General features: G+C 45.2%; 1 protein-coding gene across 1 annotated transcript; it reads right to left on the reverse strand.

Moving 5' to 3' along the window:
- Nucleotides 1-718: 718 nt before the first annotated feature.
- LOC107195230 (metabotropic glutamate receptor) lies at nt 719-15,859 on the reverse strand. The gene is given in 6 exon segments (XM_015585034.1): nt 719-864; nt 6,491-6,962; nt 7,351-8,007; nt 9,982-10,138; nt 14,000-14,743; nt 15,312-15,859. Coding segments are annotated over 6 exon segments (2,724 nt in total).
- Between the last annotated feature and the right edge of the window lie 1,136 nt (nt 15,860-16,995).

Here is a 16,995-nt window from a genome sequence, read left to right on the forward strand (position 1 = left end):
ATCGATGAGCCCTCTTAATGTATATGTTTGAAAGTTTAGTTCTGCAGTTTCACCTCGACTTCAAAATAACAAGATACACCGTATACGTATCAGTCTCATAATTTTGAAGTAACGATTTAAGGGACTGACCGATAAAGGGTTAAATGAGACACCTTGTACATCCATGAGCAAACTCGGCTTCCACTAGGGTAAAAAGTGACGTAAGGGAAATACCTTCTACCACATGGTTTCGGAGTTACAGAAATTTATGCCAAATTAACAGTCGGTTTAACATTTATTTTAGCATTTGTCAAGGGGGGCAAAAATATTAACACATCGACTGCCGCAGTGAAAAAGGCTGTACGTAGCCAGACACGGTATATTTTCTTTTTGAAGTTATAAAATGTTGAAAATGTATGCGTTTTATTAAATGAGGCTGTTGCAGATTATACTGCAATATTAAATATTACGCAAAAACTTTGTATCTCTGGGAAGGGAGGGGGAGGGGGGCAAAATTAAATATTTTTTCTTGTAAGGTGGGGCAAAAATCTCTTTTTTCTGTCCAGGGGGGCAAGTACCCCTGTCTCCTGGCTACGCCCAAGGGTCCTTACCCCTACATAACTTTTTCCCCTAGAGGAAGTCGAGTTTGCTCGTCAGTATATCTACTGTAACCATGCGGTGACGAGAATTCACACGATCGACGAGGTGTGTGTGTCTGTACGTGTCTGCACACGCGCCTCTATACCTCCGCGACTTGCTCGTTAGTAGTTTTGCCCGATGTGTTCGACGCCAGGGAGATCTCCGTCACGCCGACGGACGTCTGAACGGCGGCGGTCAGAGCGCTCTGTAGCGGCATACTCTCGCTGGTCAGCTCGCAGCCGGTGTCTGAAAGAAAACGAACCGGATACATCCGGTTTTCCAGTCGATTCACGGACTCGTAGGGGTCAGATAGGGTTAGTCCTAAAGAATACAGGAGTTTCCTCGAGATTAAATTAATCGGTAAAAGAAAGTGTGCGCATATAGTTTACTTTAACACGTTGAGTGCCACAGTGAAAAAGGCCGTACGTAGCCAGACACACGTTATTTTGCTTTTTAAGTCATAAATCGTGGAAAATATATGCGTTCAGTTACTAGAGGTTCTTGGTCTTGTTTTAGATTATACTGCAATATGAATTTTTTGCAAAAATTTTGTAACGATATTTAAATAATTTAGCCTCTTTGAAATGTACCTGTCACCCATATTTGGGTAACGGGCAGTCAAAGTGTTAATCGATTGCCACGGTGATTTTAAGGGGAACATTGAAGCAGAACGTTTCAAGATTAGCGAAACTCCATCGTGGAAACGATTATTTCGCGGTAGGCGCGACGGAAGTGGAACAGTGGGTTTAATCGGGAGTGGAGGGGGGGGGGGAGGGGCGGCTTAAAGTTTCCCCCGGTCGGCACACGGAAATGAAAATTTCCACTATTAGTTCGGGAAGCTTCGACTCGAAGTTCGAAAGAGCAAACACGGTTTATGCCGTTGCGCGCAAAAGTGTACAACTACTTCTCGGACGATATCGTTCGGAGTTAAACTGGTCTAATTGCGCACGGCGCTTTGGGATTCGTGTGGTTCTTGAGAGAATTTTCTCGAGTATTGAAAAAAAGGTAAGAAAACGAACTTGTTGCATTATGTTGCTCGGTGTTGCTTTAATGGACGACACGATTGCAATTTGTTGATTGTATTGAAAAATCGATTAGCCTGTCAGAGATCATGGTTTTGACGGTACGTGTCATTTTACGAGTACAAGTGTATACTACTTCACGTACATTTAAATACACGTGAATTTAGTTCACCCGTATATGAATACATCCTTATTTTAATTCGTGTAATTTTTAGAACATTCATATTAATTTGTGGATCGAGACTATGGTTTCATAAGTTTCGAGATTGTTTGTGCAGCAAATTAAAACGTAAATTTTATTAACAAAATTTATTTAATGAATTGATAAATCATAGTAAAATAAGGATCTATAGTTGATATCAACGCAGAAGAAGAAGATGAAAAAATAAGATACGAAGAGTATAATTCATCCTCCAGGCGATTATTCGTGCGAAAGGGGGTTAAGACGAAACCGAGAATTAAAAAGAAATTGTTATTCCGCACGCTGATGATAGTCGACGGGGCGAACAAGAAACGAGTTCAACCCCTCCTCCACGGTTTTAGTGGGTGGGGGAGTGCCATTGGTGGGTTGAAAAATGTCGATTGTAATTAGCGTTAAGAGGTTTGATCGCGGCTCGATGCCGTGTATATTTCCCCTTGTGCAATATTAACCGCGTGTTTCGGCACCGTCGATAACGAACGGATAATTGGTACGTAGTTAATAATACAAGCCCGGCTGATCGATCACCGGAAGGTGAGCAGAACCTTGGCCTAGCGTCCGATTTCATCCAGTAGTCCGGCAGACGAGTCTTTTATCCTTGAAGTATCCTCCCGCGGCTTGATCGCGTCCCGCGAAATTACGAACCGTACTGGCGAGACACACTGTCGCGTATAAGAATCGATCCCCACGTTCGTGAATTTTTCACCGTTGCTCTCGAGTCCCCTGAAAATTTAATATCTGGGATCCAGATGCAGGAACGGTCTTTGTGATCTCGTTTATATACAGGGTGTAAGAAAAATGTTGGATGACCTGGAAATGGGAGACTCGTGAGGTGATTTGAAACAAGTTTTTCCTTAAGAAAAATGTTGTCTAAAGTTTTGTTAACGAGATATTAACATTTGAAAAACTTGTTTCAAATCACCTCACGAGTCTTCCATTTCCAGGTAAAACTTAAGTATTTCTCTTTCATTCGAAGTGACCCACGTAAAAATAGCGGACAAAATCGAAGGAATCGGTAAGCTAATCGTAAGTAAAAATGGCCCCCGACTACACCATGATCTCTCGATCGTATCCGATGTACATACTCAAATTGGTCCTAATTCAAAAGTTTTGAAAACGCAATCGATAATATCCTGATCGTAAAATCACTCGGATCTCGATGTTACCGCGGAATTACCCGACTATTTTATTTTTTCTTTCACCTCCAAGGAAGTTCCTGTCGAGTCCTTCCGTAACGACGAAATCATATTAACCCGATGACACCTTCAATTTTCCGTCCCATATCGCAGGGCGGAAGTAAAATGAATTTCTTCGATTGCACCGGCACGGAGGTCGGAAGATTAAGCAAGATTCCAATTTAACTTTCGAAGATCGACTGACGGACGTTCTCCAGCCGTAAGAAAGTTTCATATCTGTCCCCCAACGATCCTACCCTCCCCCACCCCCTATGCAAGGGATGCGGGTCTGCGTTTTATCCGCCGAAACTCTCCGAACCCTGGTGAGAGGCAGAGAGATAAACGTTCCAGAATTAATTTAATAATTTAGCTGCAAGCAAGAACAATTCTGGCCATTATCGTTCGCCACGGTAATCCTCCCCCTCCCCTCGTCGCGGTGATTACACACCGTCCGGCTGTGTAACCAGTCCCGTAATTACAATAGGCCGACGGTAATGGGGGGTGAATCGATTTCCATACGGAAATTAGACGAGATCTGATGCGTCTGCCGACAATCGTGGGGCCGCTGTAAGTATTATTGCCGAGAAATATTACGATCGTAGTTCCACGTTATAACCCGAATAGTGGGAAGGGGGGAAGCTGGTTCTCGTCTACGTGCAATTGTCCGTGAAGTTTCACAGAAGGGGGAATGGGAACTTCGGAGCATCGGTGGAACAAGGAAATTAGTGGCACTTTGTGGATTCTACATTCTCCCCTCCCCCTACACCCCCTTTCCCTCTTGGATACGTGCATGGGGACAGAAAGCAGTTGTCGTAGGAACAAATGTTTCCTACGAACTTCTGGTATTAACAACGCGTAGTCGACACAGTTTTTAATCTTTCCAAGGGCACACCTCGAATGGGTTCTCTCTTATTAAAATGGAAATAATCGTTAGAAAATTCAATTCCATTTTCTCGGGAGAGCTAATCGTGTAAGTATGTATGCTGATTGTATCATTCCAGTTATCGCGAGCACGAACGCGCGTGCAGGTTGGATGAAAAGTTATTATCGGAGATAGGAGAGTGTTCACGAATTATGTCAAATACAAAAAAATATTAAAAAATGTCAGGGGTTGGCAAAATATCAAAGTCATAAAGGTATTGGATAACCCTTTAAGAGTACACTCACTCGGCCGAGTAACCAATATTTCACTCAGAGTTGGGCAGAATTTTATTCGAATAATACACCGTGAAAAGCAGTAGTAATGATATTAAATAATCGTTCGACAAATGTCGATCCATTTATAAAGAAGTATTATTTTATGATAAAAAGTGAAAATTTCCACGTTTAAACAATTAAAAATGACGAAATATGTTTTTTTTTATCTTTTATTCGTTATTCGAAACTTTTTATCTAAATAATTAGTTTGCCCATATTAAACTTCACTCGCGGTGAAACCAACGTTATCGAAGTTACGACAATGTTACGAGCCCTTCGAACGACCCTTATTCCACGAAAATAAAGTCACCGATGTGTGTGTTAGCGAGTGCAAAGTGTGGCGTAAAGCGTGTTTCAGGAAGTAATATTAAAGGCGAGCCCTTGATCGCACCTGGGTGAACGCTACTTCGAACGAAGACGTGGTCCACCTTCGCCTCCACTTCGAATCAGCCACGGCACACGATAAAGCCCCCCCTAATAATAATGCCCGGAAATACGCTGACTCGATCACAAATCACGAGGCCAACGAAACACTCCCGTTGAACTCGGCTCGCTGCCAACGCTTTGTATCCCCAAGCCCCACTTTCTGTACACCACCGTCGGTTGGTCTTTCTTTTGTGGTCGGTCGGCCACCGTGTCAACCAATTTGTACGTCATTAGCGGGGAACAACGTGGCAAAGAAGGGAAGGGGGAAGGAAGGGAAGGGGAACAGAGAATTTTCCGGGCACTTGGACGTTGATTCACGGCCGCGTTTAAAGGTGGGGTTCACGGTGTTAACCTGGGCGCAGGTAACGTTTCACGATTCTTGATTTAATTTCATTGTACAGAGGGTGGACCACTGAAACGTTATTGGCTTAGGCTATTCGAAATTTTTGTGAATGCCTGAGCATCAGTGCGGACGTAAATAGAACAAAGCAGTCGTTTCTTATCCGTTCACGCGAGTGTATGTGCAGTTGATGGAGACCATTTTGAACATCGTTTCGATTAAGGTAAATGATATTTTGTTAATGTTTCGCTTGCTTTGATTTTTGTCTCGGTATCTGGTAAATGATGGGCTTATAACAAATGATAGGTTTATTTATAAGAAACTCAAGGTGGCCTTGAAATCTCTGGGAAAAAAGGGTCGACAAAGAAATTTGGTACGATCATCTTAAAGCTCCTCTTGAATCATGTTATACTAGCCAGAAAAATGTTCGATCGAACAGACTAGCTGTTGAATAATCTAAGCTGATCACGTTTCGTGGCCAATCCTGCATACACTGCGTGGCATAACTATAAAACCAACTGAAAAATTTCAATCCTTATGTATCGTGGTTGAAATAACAGCGAACTACCTTTTTCCTAGGTAATATTATCAATCCTTTTTTGGAGAAATATTATTTCTCGACACGATTTCAGACATGGCATATTTGATTTGTTTCTATTTGAATTATAATACGTAAGAATTGATAATTTTAGGGTGGTTTTATAGTTATGCCAGGCAGTGTTTCTCTGTATGAACAAGGGGCAAGTGTTCGACAGGAAAGGAATCTCGAATTTCCGCTTCTTATCGGTTAATAATGTACCTGTTATTTCTTTTGCCCTTTTGTTAGCCTCGTTCTCCGATATCATTAAAATACAGCGTTACCGGGAGGAGAAACGCTCGGAGGATCGGTAGGTACTCGATACTAATTGCCTTCGTTTCTTATCCTTCCGCTCATTATTCCGTCCCGAAAACGATTTATCGTTCGACGATAGTCGGATATAAGAATTCTCCGTTCCGTCGATCGTCTTGTTCGTTTCGAAGATCCCAGTATAATACGATATTCAGAATTTATGAAAGGAGATGACGTAGCCTATTGTTTTACGATGGTGTGTCTAGTCTGTGGAGGCAGATCAGACGTCTCTCAACATCAATACCAGAAATTTCTTTCTTTGTTTCTATAATATACAGGGTGTTCCGCTTAAAAGAGGCTACCTAAATATTTTCTCCTATAAAAATACGACCTCGAGGAACAAAATTTTTGCATATCACAATGTTTGCCCATTCCGATAAAATAATATTTTTCTCTGACATATCGTTCTATCTGCAAAAAGCAAGTACGATACTAGAGGTTCTCGCGTTAGGTGGAAGACCTTGTATATGTACTTCTACTCGATACTCTTTCTTTCACTTTTCTGTGCACCGACACCAAGTGTTTTGTTCCTCGAATAAATAGAAAAACTCTAAAGGTGCATTCGCCCTGTCAGTGTAGACTAATTCCGCGATGAGAGCGACACACGATATATTACGTACTCACACTTGGTAATGGAAGAGGTTCCGGCGCTGCTTCCCTGTTTCTTAAATTTATCCCCCATGGTCACCTTCCGTCGTATGTTCTTGTCTGGCTGGAATAGTATGATGTAGACCTTCGGCGAGTAGAGACAGACCAAAGTGACGGACGCGCTGAGGCTGATCGCAACGCACAGGGTGGTGATCTGGGTCTCGTGGGCGTTTTCGGTGCCGAAGTAGATCGGTACAAACGCCAGCCAGATGATGCACGTGGTGTACATCGTGAAACCGATGAACTTGCTCTCGTTGAAATTCTCCGGGATTTTTCGTGTTTTCACCGCGTATATCGTCGAGATCAGGATCAGAAGCGCGTTGTAGAGCTGCGAGAACAGAAAGCTCATGTCCTGGATGTTGCACTTGAGGATCACCTGTTTACGGTCTGGATAAAAGAATCTGGTGCCTGGGGGCTCGATGATCATCCACACTAACGTCAACACGATCTGGAACAAAGTCTACCGTCGAAAGAATCCCAGAAACTGGGTGATGCAATTACACAGTAAATTATCGATGAGTGCTCGAAGGCTCCACGGCGCCATGTGAGGGTTCAGACGTCATCCCTATCACCGGGTGATTGATTGGGTCCACGGGGTCGCTCTCCAGTGGTGGGGATAACGTCTGAACACTTACAAGGGAAGGACCCCAGGGCAACAAAATCAAGTGAGGGGGACAATAATTTAGCCTCATGGAGCCTTTACTGTACCATCATTTTACAAAAACCCCGTCAATAGTTGGACAGTTCGGGTCCTTCCCTTGTCGGTGGGCCGAGGCGAGCCTTCGAACACTCATCGATGATTTACTGCATCCCCACCAGTATCGAATCGTATTTACCTGCAATGCGATCAGGGCAGCAGCGATGCAGACCTGGGACGCGGGACTAATGTATTTCGGTCGGACAGCGGACCTCGAGGCGGAGTCGAAGATTCTCGCGATCCTATTGGTTTTGGTCAACAGGGCGCCGTATACCGCGCTGAAACTGACCCCGACGCCGAATCGCTGCAGTATACAGGTGACGGTGGTGGGCGTGGCCAGCAATATGAACGTGTTCAGATAACAGACAAGCACGCCGGCCAATAGTATGACCGTGAGCTCGCGGCCCGACGCTTTCACGAGGGGTGTGTCCCGATGATGGAACAAGAGACACGCAACCGCCAGGGTCGCCGCGATACCGAGGCACGAGATCACACCGGGGGCAATCGCGAACGCGCTGTCCCATCTGATGTCGTTGATCGGCAACTGGTAGCAGCCCCTCTTATCCACGTGCGGCCAGAAACCCGGCCCGCAGTCCTCGCAGGTGTACTCGTCGTAAACGTACTCGTACTCCTCGCACTGGTCGCACACCCAGCAACAAGTGTCACCCTGTTGCTTCTTTATCATACCTGGCTCGCAGGGCAACGAGCAAGCGGAGATCGGTATGTCCTTGGTGCCCCTTGCCCAGACCAGTTCCTCGGTACGGATGTCCAGATAGTTGAACCATTTCCCCACCACCTGCCGAGAATGTACATATTATACGTATAATACCTTTGATTGGGCGATTTTGGCTCGTTCGTGTTAACACTGACGAGGTATAAGGCCCACCTAAACTGTAGTACCGATATCTTAAAGAGATTATGATTTTAGCGACCTGTACGTTTTGATAACGGTGAATTTGCGGTGGGTAGTGACACTAAATAATGATTTTAGCGACCTCCAAGGGTTAAGGGAACGGTGGAGTGTAGTTACGGGGCTGGTCCCGACCGAAACAGAAATTTTAGTAGCCTTCGATCGGCCACGGATCTGACAGAAGAGAATGGTCGAGACGCTACGAAAATTTCGCCTCTAGTGGCCCTCGATGTCACTTACACGCTCGCTTTTCTCTCGAAACAATTCTTTTTTTTCGACGCGAACACTTATGAAGTTCGAGAGTCTCGTCGATCGAGTGAGAAAAATTCGATGGGACGGCTCGATTTCCAAATGCGTTACCAACTTCGTCGACTCTCTTGCAGAAATTGCAATTGACATTGTTACTTCTTTCGACACATTGTCCGATTTAAACAATACAGAATAGTGATCCACAACTATTGTCGCGGAATTCACCAAGCATAATCGAATCTCTTGAAAAATAAACGATGAATCTTCCATTTATTACACTCTGTTTGTTAATGTCAAAGCATAGAGAACCGGGTGAATTTCCGTAGACGTACGAACAAACCCACGATATTTTTCACATGGATATATTGAAATACGAGCCAAGGCCCACGTTTGGAACAAACATTAAAAAAAAAAAGATTTCATTCTGTCCGCTATCTGCAAATATACGGGGCGGTTCTCTCTATCTCTACTAGTTTTTTCTTTTTGATTTTATTAATGGCCGACCCAGCGGGAACGACGGCGCAATAAAACTGGCGCTTTTTGACGATTTAAAGTTACCCCGTTCCGGCGGGAAGCGAAACGTCATATTTCATCCCTGTAAGTTGCATCCCCAGGCCCCCCTCCCCTCAAGGGGGCGAACGTGGACGAGACGAAGGTCACGTTGCAATTTATGCCCGCGCGTCGGAGGCCACTTTATCGTTCGAAACGCGAGCGCGCCGACGCCTGCCATTGATTTACGATTTTTTATCGAAAAACAACGGTTAATTGGATACGCGAGCCCCTCACCCCCTCCCCTCTACTGGAGGGATTTCTTGTAAATCCAAGTTTTTTCGTTTCGATGAAATAGGCGTCGAACAGATGCGTCTTCGCAGGACTGTTCCTAGATTGGGTAAAAACAATATCAACCCCCTTATTATTTAATTAAGAATTTGGATTCAATGTCAATTTTATATCTAAATATATCTATATATATATATATATATATTGGACGCAAATACCCGATAACGAAATTAATAACCAAATTAATAACGATCACGAAAAGTGGGCACTCCGCGTGACGTATACAAAAGAAACGATTTTCGTTTGTCTTTATTACCGAAGAACGAACAAAAACAACGAAACCTTGAGTGCTCATCCACCCGGACGGAATATTCGATTAAATCGACGCAATGATTCGGCGGATCGTGCGTGAATAAAATACCGTGAATAAATTCTGTACAACCGAGAATGGAATATTTCTGTGTTTGACGGGTCACGAAAAGAAAAATAACGGGGGTGGGGATAATGAATTTGAATTTTGCAAATCGTTCTATAAGAGCAACACGGGCGTCCAACCTCACGTTTGGTCAGGGATATACCGAAAAAGGATAATTATCTCCTGTTCGTTGGAGAATTTGTAGAATCAAATAATGGGAACTTTTCGTATCGATATTATTCCGTTAGCCGAAGCTACGGGGCCCCTGAAAGAGCCGAAAGCAGTATTCGTTCGTTCGCTTCGCGGAAAGTTTCGCGACGGGTGAGAAAAGGGACGGCTGTGTTTCGTAAGTTCTAATTAACCGCGGAAGGAGAATTGAAGGGGCAGGGGAAAAAGTCAAAAGTACTTTCACTTGCCCGATAGTGGTATCCATTAGACCCGTTCAGGTCCGATTTCCGGAAGTTCAGGATCTCGTACCGCGCCAGCCCATCCCCGTGCTCGTCGAACTTCACCTCGCTGCCAGCAGCGTCTGAAAAATCCAGCAAAAAACAAAAGAAAAGAAAAACAGATCATCTCCGCAAAACCGAGCGGGAAATTTCGTAATTCTATCGCTATATTTCTTCGTACTATCTTAATATATTATGCATTCTTCAGAATTATTCATAATGGGTGTCGCAACGACGTTACGACATTAATTAAACACATTAATTTAATTGTTGTTTTTTACATTTTATTATTTATATCTTCAGAGCTATTAACGACATTAAACATGAAATAAAATGTCGGTTAAATGACCACCGTTGGTCTGGTGGCAGGTATGTATTCTTTGGACGAAATTTCGCAGTACGTTTTGGAGTAAGGGCCGATGGATTTTGCGAAACATTATTTCTCGCCGCTTTGAAATCCATCCCCTTCCCCTCCTCCAACCCCTGTCCCCTCGGCATATTAAATTACAGGGTACGTGCGGTATTTTTTCTCGAGCTAGAGGGGAAAAGAACGAAGTGTGGAGGGGTGGGCAGACACGAATGGGATTCGTTAAATTTACACGGGTGGATTTATGCGCGTAGCCGTGGCCGTTCGTTTGCTTATCGCTCGCTCGGTTCAGTTTTAATATACACATACTCCTCCCCCCGTTTGGGAAATAATTCAACGGAAACGAAAATTATATTTCATTTTGCAGTTTTTTTTTTTTTTTTTTAATACGATCAGTTAGACGCAATATCCCAGGGATAAAAGAACAGAGCCCGTGATTCCCCAAGCCCTGTGGTGTTTCGAGAACTCACGATTTAATTGCACACGACTCTTCAATTTTTCGTTTCACTCTTAGTCGTTGCTGTTCTGTCTTTTCATTTTAATTCGACGTTAAGTCGTTGCTTTTTTTGTTGGCTTTGACATTGAATCGATACTTTTCTTTTTAACTCGACGTTGAGTCGATACGGCACACGGTTTTTATGTGTATGTGTTACATACCCTCTTATCTACTGTAATTTACTTGGACGGGACGGTACATATATTGTCGGACGATTCACAGCGTGTTTGCTGATACAATTTCGGATTCTCTCATTTGTTGTTTTTTCATTTCCTTCTCGATTAAAGAGAGAATCGAGTCTGCTCGGTTAAACTGTCGATGGATCCCTCGTTAATTCGACACGGAAATTTTTCGAATTTCCGACGCGCACGTGTTCCGTATCGATTGTGATACTTTCCGCACGGTTGATGCATTATTCATAAACTTTAGTCGCGAAATAACGGGACATTGAAAAAAAAAAAGACCTCGCGGAACGCTGCGCGCCTTGGTTACACATTCACATGGTTACCATGTGAGCAATTACAGGCAGCTCGTGTCGTTAATAATCGACGATAATCGGTTAAGTTAAATATTCCGATTTACTTATGTATCTTTGTAGACCTATCACCTATTTAAAGTAATATTTCTGTAAATTAATGGGCTTTGTTCCGCGAAAATAAATATTATTATTATTGTAATATTCAGTCCCGATGGGCATTCGAACGCACTCACCGAGGATTTGCTGTACCCAGTAAACGAATAACCAATTAGATTAAAAAAAAAATTATATCCAGATAAAAACAGTCGAACCTGGAATTTTACGAACACAAAATTTTCTATCCACGTCCCAATGTTAATGGATCTGGCGAAAAAGAAACAAAGATCTCAACGTCACCCATGAGATCTCTGGGGTGACCCGACCACCCTTCCAGAACAACCCCAAACGTGTCCGTCAGCCATCTAAACTTTCCCTCCAATGTTCTTCGGAAAAAAAACCGTTCACGATCGTTTTTACGATCACGGAGCGTAATCTTCTGGTGATCCGTTCGGTCCCCGTAAAATTCCGTCAGATCGATCTAAACCGTGGCGGCGACAGTCACCGAAACCGGGCCATTATTTCCTGGTCATTTCGTGGAAATCGCCACCACCGTTCGGTCGGCCGAATCGATAGCACGGATACTGTCCGATTCGATTCGAGATACCGGTCGAAACAGGACACACGTCGCGGGCAGAGATGAAAAAAAACGGATATAAATCTACGGGCTGAGAAATACGTGTTTCGACGTTCTAGGAGAGGTGAGGGTGCTTGTTTAACCCCCTGGCGAATTTAAGGTAGCTTCCGTTTTTGGTATCGTATCTAACTGGAGCTCCATATGACGCTTTATACTTCTTCATTAATTTTACAATTGTAATTTAAACGAATAATATTTTAAACTACTTTAAAATACTTAAATGGAATATTGAAAAATAAGTGGAAAAAATAAAAATTTGTGTACTTAGTTTTCACTGTCACTGTATATCGTCGGAGAGCAGCCTGTAATGGAATTTCGGACGTTGGGTCAGAGTGACCCCCTCGTATTCGTTCATAGCTGTCGCAACCCTTACGAATTCGCCGTTACGGAGGCTTAATTTTCGATTCCCGTATCGGCGTATACTCGTTCGGAGATTCACCATAAACCGCGCGATCGGTAGCTCGTCGGCCTTGCAAATCGGGGGTGGAAAAAACAGTGGCATCGGACTGCACATTTAGGATCGATACAGCACGATCCCCGTGGTGATACACCCCTTCCTGCTCCGCCCCTTCATCGTCCCACATTTTTTCTCCCTTTCGCGTTTTTCCCGCTCTTCGACGACCCCCTCCCTCGAATCGTGGTGCCTCGCCTGGCCTCGGACGAGTTTCGACTCAAACCTTTTTAATGGGTTTGTCTTTATCGCGGCCGGAAAGCACGAGGCTAAACAAAAAAAAAAAAAGAAATCCGTTCTCAGTGCTTTCTCGTCGGGGATCCTCGCGCAAACCTCGAGTTCCGAACGGTGGGCAATCGGTAGCTTTCGTCGAAACGGTTCATTTCTCTCCTGGCAGAGAGAACCGAAAGTTCGTTCCACGGCTGAAATCTGCGGTATTCAAGGTCCAATACAACGATGGAAAGCGTTCTGTTTTTTGTCTCGAGTTTCACGGAGGGAATCTGCGAGTTCAGGGGGTGGTTTTTTCATGGATCTTTTTCCGTTTAGAGGGTAGATTTCGGGAGTAGCACCGTCATTCGGGTACGCTGGTGTTTTGATAAATGAAAAGGATTTTCCTACCACTTTTCTCATCCTCTCTATCCGAACGAGAAACGAATAGAAGGGTGTGCAAAATGTATGGAACTAATTGTTGAATTACTCGTTACTGATTTCAGAGACTGTTCCCGAAGCTCTTCGTGTTTTTTTAAAAACACCTTCCTATCGCTAGGTATTCGATACACAAGCTATCGTTCAGATAAAAAAAAGTTTTTCCACCCAATTACAATTTTTCCAAACATATTCCTCATATATCATTTAGTAAATCAATCCTACCTTCACAAGAAAGCTCAATTGCCTCGGTACAATGTTGAAAAAGTTCTGTTTTAAAGGCTCTGTAAATAATTATATACCCACCGTACATCCAACATCCCTACCCCCCATAAACAAACCAAAACCACCGGCAATATCAACGTCAGAGATTAATCCGTTCGCCTACAGCGCAGAGAGACGCGTCTCTGAAACCGTTCCCGAAACCCCGTTACCCACGAATTAGCCCCCTACGTTCAAAGCTTATCCCCCCTGTCCCCGTGAGCAACCGTTGGGACCGTGTAAAATTTCATATTGCCCGCGAAACGGGTTCGTCGATCCCCAACGGGCGAATGTCTCCGTTTCATCGGCCGTCGTTTATCGTCCCCATTCCCTTCCCCCATTCGGGGGACGGTAGGATATTATCGTTCGCGTCATAACGTCGAATCGCGCGTTTATTGCATGCTGCACCGTCGTGGCTCGATAGCGATAGATAGAGGATCGGTCGGAAAAAGATTTTCTACAGAGACGCTGAAATACGCTCCCTTCATCCCCGTCGCAGACCCGCCCCGAAATATTAAATTCCGCTTTTGAAAGCTTTTCCACCCGCCTCTATTCACCCCCCCCCCCCCCATGCGACGCAAAGTCCGTCGATTTTCGCGCACATATCCCTCTGGAGATTGTGGAGGGCGAGCGCAAACGCGTACACAGCGTCCACCACGAATTGCACCTTCGATTCCTGCTCGTAACCGGTCGCGGCGGTCAGACGGAGCTTCGACGAGCACATGGTCGAGTTCAGATTCGCCTGGCTTCTCTTCAGCACGCAACCGAACACCTCCTCCCAGTACTCGCCGAACCACGGATTCCTGCGATTACCGTCCGGCGTTAACGAGGCCATGTAATCGTCGAAACCTGGTATATTTTCCGATTGCAGCTCGACCGTGATCGCACCCTCGGCCTCCTCCTCGAGACCCTCGACGAGCTTGCTCTGACGGCCCCAACCGTCGCTGGCCAGCCATTGAAAAGGCTGGCTGAGATTCGAACGTCTAGCAGCCTCGAGGATACCTCGGGCATCCTCGGCTCGTGTGAACAACACCACCGCCCGAGCGTTCGGTTTCTTGCTCAAACGTTGGATTATGTCGTCGAAGACACGATCGTCCGCGGCACTCGGCACCTTCAATGCCGCAGCTATGCACACGTTCCTCTCCGTCGCCTCTCTGGTGAACACCTCGATACCGTACTCCCCATAGCTGCCCTCGGAGTACACGGTGGACACGTACGACCAGTTCGCGCTCTTCACCACGTCCACGAGCGCGATCGATTGGAACGTGTCCGGCGGCACTGTTCTCGCGAAGTAGTCGAACCTGGGAACAACATCGAGGGAGGGAGGAATTTTTGTGGGGGGAGTTCGTTAAAAGAATCGAGGAATTCACCGGTCCGGACGCAGTGGAGGTGTACTGGAGCGAGCTTTGTTCGGAGACGACTGAAAGAATTTTGTAATCGGCGCTGGTACCCTCACTAGCAAACTCGGCTTCCAGGGGAACAAGTGGCGTGGAAGAAAAGTCTCCTACCACTTAGTAAATTTATTTCAAGTACTGACTTAAAGGTTAAATCGAATGTTAATTTGATATAAATTTCAATAATTCCTGATACCAAGTGGTAGGAGGTCCTTTCTCTACGTCGTTTTCTCCCCTAGTGGAAGCCGAGTTTGCTCGTGGGTGTTACTTTTGTTTTCATCTGGGTCGCGAAAAGATTAAAGAAATATTCGAACTGTAATATTGCAAAGAGTATCCGATGTTGAGCTCTTGTACATTGGAACACATCTAATGATATCTACCGATCTGAATTGATAGTTTATCCTGCATGTATCCATATATTGTTTCTCCGAGCAAAACCATAGCTCGATCTACCTAAAGTAATCGTATACAAAACCTGGTCTTGTCGCTGAGCGCCTTGGCGGTGGACGCTGGCGAGATCTGGGGTATATGGAAGAGCCTCAACAAATTCGCCACCTGCAGAGACACCGAGCTGTACGATCCCCCGATCACACCGAATATTGGGCCAGCCGTGACGGTCTTCTTCACCTTGGGCACAGATCGGTCTGCGCATTCCAGCACGCTCACGTCCAGATTCGACAGGGACGCCCTGACGAAGTGCAGGCTCTGATTCAACGCGTACGTGTCCCTGCCGCAGGTGTCCAGAATATGCACCCCTAACGTGATCCCTGGCAGTATACCCTTGTCCCCATTGATCTGATCGATCGCGAACAGCATCGCCTCGAGACGTTGAACGCCTCGATTGTAGACGTTCGGTCCGCACGACGAGCTGCCCTTCTCGTGGACCGGAAACAGACCCCCGAGAACGATGTCGCCGGGGATCAGAACCGATTCCCGTTCGCTGTGCATCTTCGAATGCGACACCATCGAGCACTGGTGAAGCGACACCAGGAGGACCAGCATCCGGCCGAGAGGGTGGCTCATTTTAGCCGTTTGGATAGGCTACGTTTCCTACGAAGATCGCATTTTATTATACGGCGCTTCTCTTCTCGCTCGACGTCAGCCCGATGAGGTAGTTTCTGGATTCAAACGGTGTCCTTATCCTCGCCGGGGGTGTCTTTAAAGTCGTTCGGTCGACCTGGTATCGGTGTCTGATTTGAATTTAATAGCTTCTATCCCACCGAGTTGCGCTCTGTCCTCCGATACCATCAGGATCAGATGTTCCTTTTTTCAACGCCCCACTTCTTGGAGTACCTCGTAGTTCGGTTACTTTAATGTCAGGTCAGTCGATCAGGTGGGATGGGTGTCGGTGTCTGAGCGGAATTTAATAGCCCCCCTTCGGTAACAGCGTCACACTATCTCGATAGTTTCAGATTCTTCTACGTGTTCGGATCCACGGTCTTCTTTTTTGGAGTCTCGAAGTCTTCAGGTTTTCTTCCAAGTCGATCGCGAGTATTAGTGCCAGGAGGGAAGGGGGTGGGATGGTAGAACCTTCTTCGAATCGAGTTTCAAGCTTCCCCTGCAGCGACTTAAGGTTCTTCGGGTACGTGTGGCGGGAGTAGCCTTTTTTTGGATTGTAATAAAGTGTCCTTTTTAAAGTCGATCAGTCGACTAGACCGCGGCTCAACCGTTCCGTATAGAATGCTTCCTACCACAGTGTTACATACACACGCTGTTCTTTAGAACTTCGAGGCTCGGTTCCCTTTCTCGGGAAGCTTCCGATAAAGGTCTCTTTTAAAGTTTCCCCCGCCTACTGTGGATTAAATCTACTTCCAGTCGCCTAAGGCGAACTGTTTTAGGAAAGGATAATCGGATTCGATCCGCGTAGAAAAAAATTTTTAACGTATTAGGCTCCCTGTAACCTAATTCGAAGTGGATTATTTTTCACACCAGTTTAACCGAAACCGTACAATCGTCCTTTGCACTGCACTTGTTTAACTGAATATCCTCGATTTATTTTTCTTATTTCACTGAATATCCTGGCGTTTTCCTTATTGAACCGAATATCCTTGCTTTTTATTAGGCCATAACGTTCACGCCGATGGCGCATTGATCACAGAACACGATTCCTCTTCGTACGCTGCTAAACGTCCACGGTACTTTTTGCTCGGTGCTTCCAA

Source organism: Dufourea novaeangliae, unplaced genomic scaffold (assembly GCF_001272555.1).
Source record: "Dufourea novaeangliae isolate 0120121106 unplaced genomic scaffold, ASM127255v1 scaffold55, whole genome shotgun sequence".
Taxonomy (NCBI): Eukaryota; Metazoa; Arthropoda; class Insecta; order Hymenoptera; family Halictidae; genus Dufourea; species Dufourea novaeangliae.